This window comes from Cicer arietinum, chromosome 5, assembly GCF_000331145.2.
Source record: "Cicer arietinum cultivar CDC Frontier isolate Library 1 chromosome 5, Cicar.CDCFrontier_v2.0, whole genome shotgun sequence".
In the NCBI taxonomy this organism is placed as follows: Eukaryota; Viridiplantae; Streptophyta; class Magnoliopsida; order Fabales; family Fabaceae; genus Cicer; species Cicer arietinum.
In genome coordinates this window covers 66,052,558-66,064,776 of record NC_021164.2, presented here as the reverse complement: position 1 = coordinate 66,064,776, position 12,219 = coordinate 66,052,558, and the positions used below count along the sequence as shown (strand labels likewise).

Here is a 12,219-nt window from a genome sequence, read left to right as displayed (position 1 = left end):
ATATATATATATATATATATATATATATATATATATATATATATATATCAATAAATTTAAAGGTTATATTTATTATAATTAATATAAAAGTAATTATTATTAAATTAAAGATTTGTAAAAATAATTATATATAAATATATTGAATATGTACATTTATATAAAATTTAAAAATAAAAAAAATATTACTACCGAAACATGTACGAGATGAATATCAACATCTAAAGTTTTTATTTTACGAAAAATTTGTAACCCCATCTAATCAAATTACATTTTTTTTTTACCTAAATCGAAATAAAATTTTACATATACAAATTATTTTGTCATTCCTATATAAAAATAAAAAATTATAATTATAAAAATCACATTTTCTTTAGATTTTGAAATTCTAATCAAATACCTTATATCCAATTATTTTGGGTTATAATTCAATCAACCTATAACCCAAATCTATCTTCAATTTAGATTTCATCCGAGAAAGGTGTAACTCAGAAAGAAACCAATCCATATAATTTTGATAGATTTGTAAAGTCAAAATCGAATTAAACCGGGTCAAAAAATAATAACGTTATTTCTCACCCTAATGCAATACCAAAAGAAAAAAAGAAAAAAAGGTGTGAGCGTGTGAGTGGGTCTTGTACAGTAACAGAGCAGAAGAGTGAAGAGGCAGTGTGTTATTTATGTTAGGAGCAGCAAGGGTTTAAGAAACGGTGGTCGCTGCTATCAAAGCCGTGACGATGACGTCGGAGAAAGTTAGACTTCGTTTGTTTTTCGACGATCGTCAAATGCTTAGTAAGTCAAAGAAGAAGGAAGGGTTGAAGCGTTGCTGGTTTCTTCTTAAACCCCATCTCAACACTATCTCCGATCTCGCTTCTAATCTCAAAAACACTTTCCGCCTCCACCGCACATGCCCCAACGGCATCATCCTCTCGGTACATAATTACATATATGCATGCCCTATTCATTCATTTAAATAACTTTCACTATTAAAAATGCAATTAACTGATTAATTTATTTTCAATTTTTAATGTAGATGGATGGTTTTGTTTTACCATCTTTTGAGTCCACTTGTATTTTGAAGGATAAAGACATTGTGTGGTGAGTTTTATTTTTTCTCAAGTTCTGTGATGTTATTGTTATGGTTTTTATACTTATTGTTTTTATTTTTTGCATGTGTGTGTATGTATACATGGTAGTGTGAAAAGAAAAGGAAGCTTATTAACTCATAGTAAACCTGCAATGCTGTCATCTCAAATCCATGAGAATCCATCTATAGGGCTTCCTAAACTTCTCTCAATTGAAGGGCTTCAAGAGGAGAGGGGAGAATATGAAACTGTTTCCCTAGATGACGACGACGACAATGATCAATCTGACGATGTGGTTTATGTGGAATCTAAATCAGGGAATGCAATCTCGAAGAAGAGAAAAGCATCGAAGAAGCTCAAGAGTCCTAGGTTTGTTTTCTCACACTTTCTAACTGTTAGCGCCTGTATTTAATCTTTTATAGTGCATTTTCAGAATCTTGTTTTGTTGAAGTAGCTTTTGATAGGATGGTTTTATTATCTATCTATATAATAACATGTTTTGGCCAATCTCATTGTCTGGGAATTGGGAGATATATTGTGTAGTAGGCGTTATTCTTTCTGCTCTTATTTTAATTTTGTTTTATATTTCAAGTGTATAATTACTTAGAGATCTCCCTTTTGTAGTTATTTCTAGTTTGGAATTTCTGAAGCAGTTATTTGTGTACGTAGACATTATTACGCGAGTTGTTAGTTTGATTCCATTATTTTTCTATTCAGTCAGAAGAAGATTAAGATGTCTACTACCGAAAACTTGGCAGTCATTCCCGAGGTCCGTCATGAGGATAATGGAAGTTTGGAAGACCTCACTGACCACCAACCGAGTCTTGCTAAGAAGGACATCGACAAGTCACCCACTTTATCTAGTCAGACAAACAAGTCTAGCAACCCTGATTTAGTTAAAAAGAAAAAGAAAAAGGACAAAAGTAGGGCAGCAAGCAATGATACAAGGTACATTTTTATCAGATTTGTCATCTATACTACATTTCTAATTGTGAATTACAATGCACATTTGCTCCAGTTGGGGCAAGACAGTTAGCTGATAAAATTTCATGGGCATTTTGCTGCATGCTTGGTGATCTTGTGTTCTGGCCATTTCTGTTTTTTTTTTTTTTAATCTATGTTTGTAGATCGAGATGTGTTTTCATGTATAAGCTGTTTTATTCTTGGATTCCTCCCTTTTGAATCCTTTCTTTCTATCCAAATTTAGACCCTTGTTCCCCCACCTATGATGTTGGTTACCAGGATATTGTAAGTAGAAACTATTTTGTTTACCTTTTTTCTCTCTTATATTTCATATAGGTCTCTTCAGCCTCAAGAAGAAGGTGAAACTAAAAAGGTACTGTTTATTTTATGGTTTTGAAATTTGAATACGCATTTAATTGATGTTCTATGACCTTGACTAAGAGGTCTGAAATAAAATAGCGTAAATACTCAGACTGAGTCTCCAAAGTCCAAAGATCTTGGACATGTGTTTGGCCCTTTGTAGTCTAAAATCGGCTTCAATTTGGGGCTTCAAGTGAAGTCGTAAGAGATAACAAGGGAGTAAATTGATGTCCATTTGAAACATTGAATGGCCAAATTGATATCTAAAATTCTTTGGAAGACAGGATGTCCCGTGTATCTGGAGGATCATTTTACAGTAAAAGTACTAATCTCCCAAGATGATTAAAGCAACATATCTTTCATATTTAGTTCAAGCAAGTATGCTATGGCACTTGGAGACTTGTTGATGGTCATTGAATTAGTTATTGCTGTTTTCATAGACCATCTTCGTGGGGTGTTCAAATTTATATGCTTTAATTGATTTGATTTGATTTTGTTAGTTGCCTAGCAGAAGTGCTCGACGGAAAAAGGCCAAGAGAAAATGGTTGAGGGAACTAAAATTAGAGAAGGAGAAGGTAATATCTGATCTAGTAATATTATTACTGCAGAGGTCATTTACCTTTTATACGGAGATTGGACATGAGTTACTCTTGATGCCATTTTTGACCGACAGTTTACTTGATGTATATGGTGTTGTTTACTTGATAAGTTATATACTTATAGTCTGGTTAGTAAGATGCCCAGTCTTCCTGGGGTCACTTGCAGTGTAATCGAATGGCAGCCATGGCGGAAAGCAGGGACAGATTTCAACAATCTGCCATGGCCATTTTACACGTGATGGTGGCTATGGCGACCAAAAATAGCGGATTTGGCCTCTCCGGTCTCCGCCATGGACTGCCATCCGTCATCAACACTGGTCACTTGTCTTAGGTTACTGTTTTCAAAATGTATTCAATCATTTGTTTTGAAAGAAAATATTATTCTCTTCCACATTTTCAGCTAAATCAGAGTCAGGTGCTTGAAAAAGATGATCAACAATTACAAATCAAAGATAATAATTGCATAGTTTCTGTTGTGCATCAACAATCTGATGAAGAAAGTGAAGCAGATGACGACATGGTTCCTGTGGAGATCAAGCCAGGGCACATTCGGTTTCAGCCTCGTGGAAAAGGTTTTTAAAGCACTCTCTCTGCTATATAAATTTATAAACTTTAGAGTTGCTTTCACGATCTGATTATCTGATTCATATTCATGGTCTATTTGTTGCAGATCAGGCAGAGTCACAGAATCAGTTCCCAGTGGTTTGTTTGATTTTCTTCCATAACATTTACAATTTTGGCTGTGTTTAATTTACTCCCCGAAAGAGTTAGTATCTAATATGGGATATATTCAATTTGCACAAAATTGTACTAAACATTAATATGTTTGATGGAGGGTATAGAATGTTCCAGTCTTGAGTGACTTGAAATATAACAGTATGAAATTTCGAAACTATACTTGTTACTCCTAGTTCCTCTCCTAGGTCTGTAATGGGTATATCGAGAGAGTTGAGGGCAGTTAAAATTCTTTAGGGCTATTCTTGGTAGATACTTTGGAAGGAACCAAACTGTTGCTTAATATCAGTTATTTAGCACTTGATTGATTTGGTTTCTTTAAAACAGTGAATAATCCTTATCTTAATTTTAAGTGAAGGGACCAAAATAGTTCAAATAGTTTAACTGACTAAGTTCATTATTTACCCAAGAAATTTGGGGCACAATGGTATTTCCATGTCTGCAGAAGGCAAGGATTTATGTTGGTGGTGTTTTGAGTTTCAGGAGGTATGCTACCATTTGATTACAGAATTCCTGTTGATTTGCATTTTTTATCTGGATGTTTCAGGACACGTTTCAGTGGAGTGGTACAACCAGCAAGAAGAAGGGCCAGAAATGGGGTAAAGAGAGGACCTCATCATTCCATAAACAGGATGGCTATGGGCAATCCAGTCAAGATCGTCCTACTGCTCACAATGTTGGGATAAAACTCACATATGATGCAGTTGTAGATTTTGAAAAGCTTACACCTTATACAGACTTGCCTAAGGTTTTTATTTTATTTTCTTTTTCCCAAGTGTGTCCTTGTGACACATCTCATACTGCTTAGCACCCAAGAAGTTAATCGACGAGCAGCAATGTGTTTGAAGTTTTTTCAGCTGCTTTTGGTTATACCACTCAAATTCTTAATCTTATTCTGTGCTATGAATCTAAGAGTTGTGTTGTCTTTTATTCTTTTGATACTACTAAGTAGCTTCTTCATATACTGCAGGAAGGCAATGTTATTGCTTATCGATTGATTGAATTATCAGAATCTTGGACTCCGGAGCTCTCCTCCTTCAGAGTAATTATCAAGTCTGCTTTTGGACTATCTTATACAAAACTGTTTGCATCAGAAGTAAGATGTACTGCTTTCATGTCCTTGCAGGTAGGGAAAATAACGAAGTATGATGGTAAATCAAACAGGATATGGCTGGAGCCAGTTTCAGATTTTCCATTTGATTTTAGGAAGAAAACAGATGATGACGACGGCGTATCACCTGCACAGTCTGATCCATCCCCTTATCAGGAAGATGGTTCTTTAGAGGTAGGTAGTGTGACTCCATTTTGTTTTTTTTTTCTTCTTATTGGAGCTTATTTAATGTGGGACAATTCTTGAAAAGTCACAATGTACTGCAATTTATGCACCAGACCAACAAAAACTGACACCAGCACCAATATTTTTATATTTGAATCCTGTCATACATCCCTGCCCAAAAAAGAAAAAGAGAAAAACCAGATTCTATTATCTTCCCATAAATCTGCGCATTTAGAAAGGTTTCTACAAGTTTATCCAATTGGCATGCAAGTTTTTCCTGATATAGCAAGCAAATGCTACCAAGGTTTATGTTAAGGACTAAACTTAGGTGCTGTTCATTAATTATGATGTTGCATAGATTCATTTTTTTAATTAAATGTAAATTTAAAATGGTTTTATTTACACCATCATATACACAGTTCATGTGTTGAGTTGTGATAGAAAAATAGTAAAAACAGTTGTATTTATGTTTAAACCAAAAGTAGTTCCCTCCTTTAGATGTCCATCATCTTGTACCGAGTCATTTATGTATTTAATTTTATCTTACTCTCTATTTTGACATACCATAAAAGCCTTATTGACAATGAATGAATGTCCAATAAACTTGTTTATCTGACAAGAAACATGCTGCATATTTGCATGAAAATGACCGAGTATTTTCCTTCTACAGGCAGATTATACATCTCTCGCTGATGTTCGAATTGTTAAGCACGGTCATTCTGATTTGGCAACCGTAGTTAGTTCTAGCAATGCTTTGGTTACTCCAACAAAAGAAACTAACAATAGCACTGATGAAAAATGTGCGGGTAATCAAACTTCAGTGGGAAGCTGGAAGCCACAAAGGGAGATCCATGTCCCAGCTAAAGGTAATGTATATTTTACAATTCATGGAGTATATGTACATTTTACAATTCATGGAGTATATGGTTTATTGTATATAAACAAGAAAAACATCTTAATGCACATGCTTTATACTTACATGTGTGGACTTTTTTTTTTTTTCTTTTTTTTTTTACAGAAAATGGGGAAGTAAACGTGTGGGATGAAATCAACGAGGCATTAAAAGCAAAGAAGGCCAAGCTGTCGCTGGACAATGGCTGGGGGAAAGAAGATAGTTCAGGCAATAAGTCATGGTCACAGAGAGCCTTGAGATGCAGTGCACTTGGTCCCACAATGGCTCTTTTAAGGTCCCAGAATGGACTTTAAGAAACAATCATGCACTTTTGGGCCTTATTTACTGCATGTCCCTCTTCTGCAGATTAGTATTACATGTTTTTTTTTGGGGGTATATATATGAACAAATTACCCATGTTGCTACTTGTAATACACGCTACATATCCTGATTTCAGTATGCTAGTGATAAAATATTTGGAGGCTTTTTCTTAGTCCAGCTTTTGGATGTTAGTACGTGCATTCCTCCTGAAAAATGAAGCAGAAAATCGAATCAACTGCTTGACAAAATCTGTACACGATCACTTCCCATCTAAAGTGACAAATATATAATTTATTGCTGTCAATATTGTGTAGTTTTGGTCAACCATAGAATGCATTGGAGTTAGACAAACTAATAATTGATTGTGACTCAGACCAAGCATGTTCAAATAAATCATTGTTCCATCAATCAAATTGAAACTTCAGTTTGTTTATCAGTGTAAGCAGTGACCAATTACAGATAATAATAGATCTTTTATACAATCTAGTTCAGTTATCTTTTCCTGCAATTGGTAAGGTAGCTTTTGCACACATCAATTTTAACGTTAGTGCTTGATGAATTGACGGCTAGCCTTGTCCTCATCATAAATAGCAATACCTTCATGATGAACTAATGAATAAACAAGAATTGGAAAACAGCTGAAGCAGTAAAAAACAAGAGAAAGATAGGCATCTCATATCCACTTAAAATCAATATTTGTATGCTCATTCAATCTTTATTGGGCATGTACAGAATAGAGTCTGATCATGAGTGCAAATTTACATATAAAAATTAGCCTAATCGGGGCTCAACTGATTCCATTTACACTTTCTCATCTACTTCAAGCTCAGCCATCATATTATATAACATGATACCATGATCCTCTTTATCATTAATCTCACTCTGCTGTTCAACACCTGAACTAATGATATCATGATCTGCCACTAGCCATTTCCCACTGTTTTCATTATCAGGTTGATTGCAGCTACCATCTTTCATCACATTATTAGCATTTAAGTAAGGGAAAGGGAATGACTGTGATCTTACCAGGTTCTTGTGAACGTGAGAGGATTCATTGACAGAGGGTAACAACATCCGAGGTGGTAGATTACTCCCTCTACGCTCTGCAATGGAAAGAGAAGATCCTTTCAACGGCAAATAGGAGTCTGTCTCTCCCAAGGTGTGATCGGTCGAAAAGGACTCTGGAGGTGAAAAGAGAACTTCTTTGTGAAATAAAGAGGGACTTGTTGAGAAAGACACATCCTTAAAATAAAAGGGTTCAATTGATTCTTGGCCAGACGGTGATGGCTGTCGAGAAGACATAACCGACAAGTCTGACCAATTGGTAGAAGAAGGCGAAAATGTAATTGAACTTGCATAATCAGAACTTGAAGGTGAAAGTGTCGGTGACTTTGAATTGAATTTTAAGCTGCTGCTTCGAAAACAAGGAGATAGTGGCATCAAAGAAACAACATCAGGGTCACATTCAGACAAGTCCATGGCTTCGATAACAGTATCTTTTGCCTTGCCTAAGCTGTTTGGAAAACATTCAAAGGAATCCGGGGAGCCACAGTCACTCAGATGATTTGATGATGGTGACACTGACAAGGGATCATCATCAGCTACAAAATCTTGTTTTTCTTCCTCCATAATGACATCACACTTCCATTTGGGGGATGTTAAGAACTCTTTCATGACACCACTAACAAACTTCCTCCTCAGTCTTGCCCAACCATGTTCTTCTTTTCTAGCAGGAAGACAAGTTTCTGATCCAGCATTAGATACAGAAAAAGGTGGAACAACCCCACCAGCAAATGCTCTGTGGAAAATCTCAAAATCCAAATCATAAGCATCAACTTTTTTTAGACCAATCCCCTTTTTAACAATCTCCATCTTCTCAGAATTCAACACCAGTTGTTTGTCTTTGTCAGAATCACCTGAGAAACGTTGCTCATCAGAAAGAGCAAACCAAAACTGATTCGTTTCTTCACCTTCATGGATGCTAAGAATTAGACCCTTTGCCCCCTCATAACGAACAACTTGAAAAGCAGCACTTTTTGCATTGCACGACATAACCAAGTTACAATTTTTCCCAATCCATACATATATAGCAGAAGGAACATGAACAATGAAAGCGCCACGAGAATCAAGTGCTAGTGAACCTGGTTGGTTAACCATCTTAGGAACAAGATGAAGAGGGTCATAAGGTGAGTGAGGAGCCATTCTATACATCCTTAGAATAGAATTAGGACTTGCAGGCATAGCATGTACACGTTTCTGACACTGCAAGAGTTGACAAGCAAAACCCATGTTTGGATTTGTGACTCCTCTTGCAGTCTTCACAAACTGAAAAGCATCTTCAAAACTCTGCCCCTTCCTCCACATGAGATAAGCAATCACCAAAGAACTTGATCGAGAAACCCCTTGACAACAATGAACGAGTACACGACCACCTTGTTCTCTAACATCCTCAAAGTAATCAAAAACATCATAGAGAATACTTGTAATATCCTCTGTTGGACTGTCCTGCAACCAAAGTGTTTTGTACACAAAATCACTTTTGAAATACTCAGGACAAACGAATCCAACACAGTTAAGCACGTGTGTTATTCCTTTCTGTCTAAGAAGTTCATGGTTTTTGGCCACTGTGTCACTCCCCAAGTAAATATGTTCAGCAATTCTTGAACACTCTTTGTCAAAGAAAGCCAATTTATCCCTTTTGAACTGAAAATCTTTGGTGGGTTCAAAGGTGGTGATGGACCCTCTTGGAGTTTGTGGAAGAGGCCAAACACCGAGATCATCAGATCCAGCACTTGGCCATTCTTCAACACTACGTTTGTTAATTGAAAGAGGTTGAAGAGGTGGCAAAAGGGATGATCTTGGTTTAGTGTTTCCATGTGGTGGCTTACGGGTATTTGGAGAACGATCTGTCCATGAAACTGAACGTGAATAGGTTCTTCTAATGGAAGGTTTCTCGTTTCCCTCTTCACCTAACATGTTGCCAAAAGGGTTGTGAAAAAGATAGAATTTTGATTCACACCCATTAAAGCATTGTTGCTAAGGTAATGAATTTGGATAGTTCAAAAATGTGGTTCAAATTCAAAATATTTGCGGCTTTTGAGTCTAGAAAATTGTGTTCCATATTCACACCTAAAACATTTGACCTTGTCTTTGTCTTTGTCTCTGACTCTGACTCATTCTTTGGGGGAAGGGAGTAAGAAAATTCAAACAAATAACCCAAACATAATAACACACATCAATTAGCAAAAGACATCTACAAAAATAGAATGGGTTTGTTGAAGCGAGGGAAGAACAAATTGAGGATCATGTTCATCAGAATACAGAGCAGAACAGAAGAGAGAAAGAGAACAAAGAGTGTGTAGTTGTAGATGTATAGGAATCCATTTGGTTATAGTTATAGTTTTGGTTTGAGTGGAGCCCATGAAACCGTAGAGGAAAACGAGGTAGCTTGCATTGCCACCAAATAATTTCTTTTTCTCAGTGTCGATAGTCGTGGTCTTACTTACACATAGACCACGAGGAAGGAATGCGTCAAACTGCCACGTCATCATACTCACTTTTTTCATTTTTTTTAATCCACCGTTGTCATTATCATTATCGTTTATTTATTATTAGTAGCAGCATGGCAACGAGCACACATGAAAAATGATATGCCATTATTGTATTTCTTTTCTTTCTTTTTCTCACTCAAATGCTATTTTTGTTAGACTTGGAAAAGTCTCGGTGAGTAATACGTCTTAATACACATTCCATTCCTCTCAAAATATAGTTAAAAATATTTTATTATAATTTTTGATTAAATTTATCAATTTTATTGATTAATTTTTATTTATATTTTAATTCAAAATAGTATATATATATATATATATAATGAGTGTATAATATCAATATAAAATTAATTTACATTGTTGAACCACAACTATTGATTGAACAATTATTTTATCAAACAATTATAATAATATGGTGACTTATTAAAATCAAGGGTTTCTATATGTTATACAACAATTATGTAATTTTGCATTTAAACTACAAATATCTTTTTGTGGAATTACATTATTGTCTCATTAATGTATCTGCCTGCGTTTCTATTTTACAGATATAGATGATAGTCACGTTTCACTTGCAGTTTTTTTTTAAACAATTTTGTATTTTTTTTTAATCGCAGTTTTAAGCATCAATTACTTTCTTCTCTCCCTTGTTAATTTTTTTTTTAGAATCCTCTCCTTTATTAATGATCCAATAGCAGCTCTTATGTGAAGAAAAATCATGGAATGACTTTGAAATGTGGAAATTCTAGATGTCGTGAATAATAATTGTCGTGGTAGAGAAATATCAAAGAAGAACTATGTGTAAAATTCAAATTCTAGAGATGTCTCCTTTATGATTGAAGATGATATTGTTTAAAAATAAAAAGTATATTTTCATGGCATTATCGTGATGCCATGAGAAGAATGAATTATTGCTCACAGGTTAACACATGAGCGTTGGTTGACATCTATACAAGGATGTCAAATTATGCCTGTTGTTGAATAACTTCCTTAAAAAAGTCAAGATAGAAGTTGCACTGTAATTTTCAACATAAATTTTAGCGTGAAGAATTTTTTTTTTGAAGTAATGTTCTCATTAAATATTAAAAAACAAAAATCAAAGATTGAATATTAAAAAATATACGACAAATATTTGTCATTGATAAATATTAAAAAAAATAAAAAAATATTTATAACTAATGCATACAAAATACGGGGAACACATATTTGTCAATGATGAATATTAAACTAATACAGAAAAAACATTTTTCATTGAAGTCTATATTTAAATAACGCAAAATAAATATTTATAATTGAAGCAAAAAAAATATGAGACAAATATTTCTTAGTGATAAATATAAAAAATTATGAAACAAATAATTACTATTGATATATAAAAAAACACATGACAAATATTAAAAAAAAATTTGGTACAAATATTTATAAATAATTCATTAAAAACATGGGACAAATGTTTGTATGTGATGCATATAAAAAAATACAGGATAAATATTTAGTACTAATACATAAAAATATAGGACAAATATTTGTTGCTAATAAATATTAAAGTAAAGAGACAATATTTCTTATTGATAATACAAAAACATGAGATAAATATTTGTCACTTATAAATATAGAAAAATATGAGATAAATATTTATCACTAATATATAAATATAAATATAAATATAAATATAAATATAAATATAAATATAAATATAAATATAAATATAAATATAAATATAAATATAAATATAAATATAAATATAAATATAAATATAAATATAAATATAAATATAAATATAAATATAAATATAAATATAAATATAAATATAAATATAAATATAAATATAAATATAAATATAAATATAAATATAAATATAAATATAAATATAAATATAAATATAAATATAAATATAAATATAAATATAAATATAAATATAAATATAAATATAAATATAAATATAAATATAAAGTGATTTTTTTTTTTAAGTATGAATGAGGTACTTATAAAATAGCAACCACGCACGGCCAATGTGACAACACGAGTTTGTTGTTAGTGAAAAACTGATATCAATGCCATTTTTGTTTTTTTTGACTCAAATGCTATTTTTGTTAGACTTGGAAAAGTCTGTGTGAGTATATATATATTATAAACATTGTTATTGTTAGTAACTTAGTATTTATTGAATAAAAAATATAATTTTATTTGTTTTGTTTATGTTTATTATTTTATTAGTCTTTCTTATATATATAAAAGTTTAGTTTAGTATATTTAAAAAATATAAATTTTTTTATTTAAATGTTTTAATGTGAAATAGACTTTAAGGTCAGATCATACTTTTAAAAAGGTCAGGTCAGACAAAAAAAAAAAACACTCTATAATAGGCTTTATGTCAGACTTAGGCTAAAAAAATTAATCGTAGGTCAGGAAGTCTGGCATAACCTATTACCACCCCTAGTCA

The 12,219-nt window shown here is 32.9% G+C and overlaps 2 protein-coding genes across 3 annotated transcripts; one reads left to right on the top strand and one right to left on the bottom strand.

Moving 5' to 3' along the window:
* The first annotated feature begins 535 nt into the window (after positions 1-535).
* LOC101509319 (coilin) lies at positions 536-6,400 on the top strand. Its single transcript, XM_004502328.4, has 13 exons — positions 536-929; positions 1,031-1,095; positions 1,194-1,451; positions 1,800-2,030; positions 2,382-2,418; positions 2,906-2,980; positions 3,405-3,576; positions 3,675-3,706; positions 4,287-4,487; positions 4,710-4,781; positions 4,866-5,024; positions 5,686-5,881; positions 6,034-6,400. Exons 1-13 carry the CDS (start codon positions 735-737, stop codon positions 6,219-6,221), a joined length of 1,881 nt encoding a protein of 626 aa, XP_004502385.1. The 5' UTR covers positions 536-734; the 3' UTR covers positions 6,222-6,400.
* Positions 5,823-9,680, bottom strand: LOC101509632 (protein-tyrosine-phosphatase MKP1-like). Of its 2 annotated transcripts, XM_004502330.4 has the most exons (2): positions 7,255-9,680; positions 5,823-6,434 (listed from the first exon to the last, which is right to left on the bottom strand). In XM_004502330.4, exons 1-2 carry the CDS (start codon positions 9,202-9,204, stop codon positions 6,417-6,419), a joined length of 1,968 nt encoding a protein of 655 aa, XP_004502387.1. In that variant the 5' UTR covers positions 9,205-9,680; the 3' UTR covers positions 5,823-6,416. The 2 variants fall into 2 exon arrangements, with proteins under 2 accessions (XP_004502387.1, XP_004502386.1); XM_004502329.4 differs by lacking the exon at positions 5,823-6,434 and having other exon boundaries at positions 6,907-9,680.
* Between the last annotated feature and the right edge of the window lie 2,539 nt (positions 9,681-12,219).

Excerpts from the sequence above, each read along its gene's own strand:
- LOC101509319 (XM_004502328.4), top strand. The coding sequence starts at position 735 with ATGACGTCGGAGAAAGTTAGACTTCGTTTGTTTTTCGACGATCGTCAA. Across the intron at positions 1,452-1,799 it reads AAGAAGCTCAAGAGTCCTAG|TCAGAAGAAGATTAAGATGT; the intron begins GTTTGTTTTCTC and ends TTTTCTATTCAG. Across the intron at positions 4,782-4,865 it reads CGGAGCTCTCCTCCTTCAGA|GTAGGGAAAATAACGAAGTA; the intron begins GTAATTATCAAG and ends ATGTCCTTGCAG.
- LOC101509632 (XM_004502329.4), bottom strand. The coding sequence starts at position 9,204 with ATGTTAGGTGAAGAGGGAAACGAGAAACCTTCCATTAGAAGAACCTAT.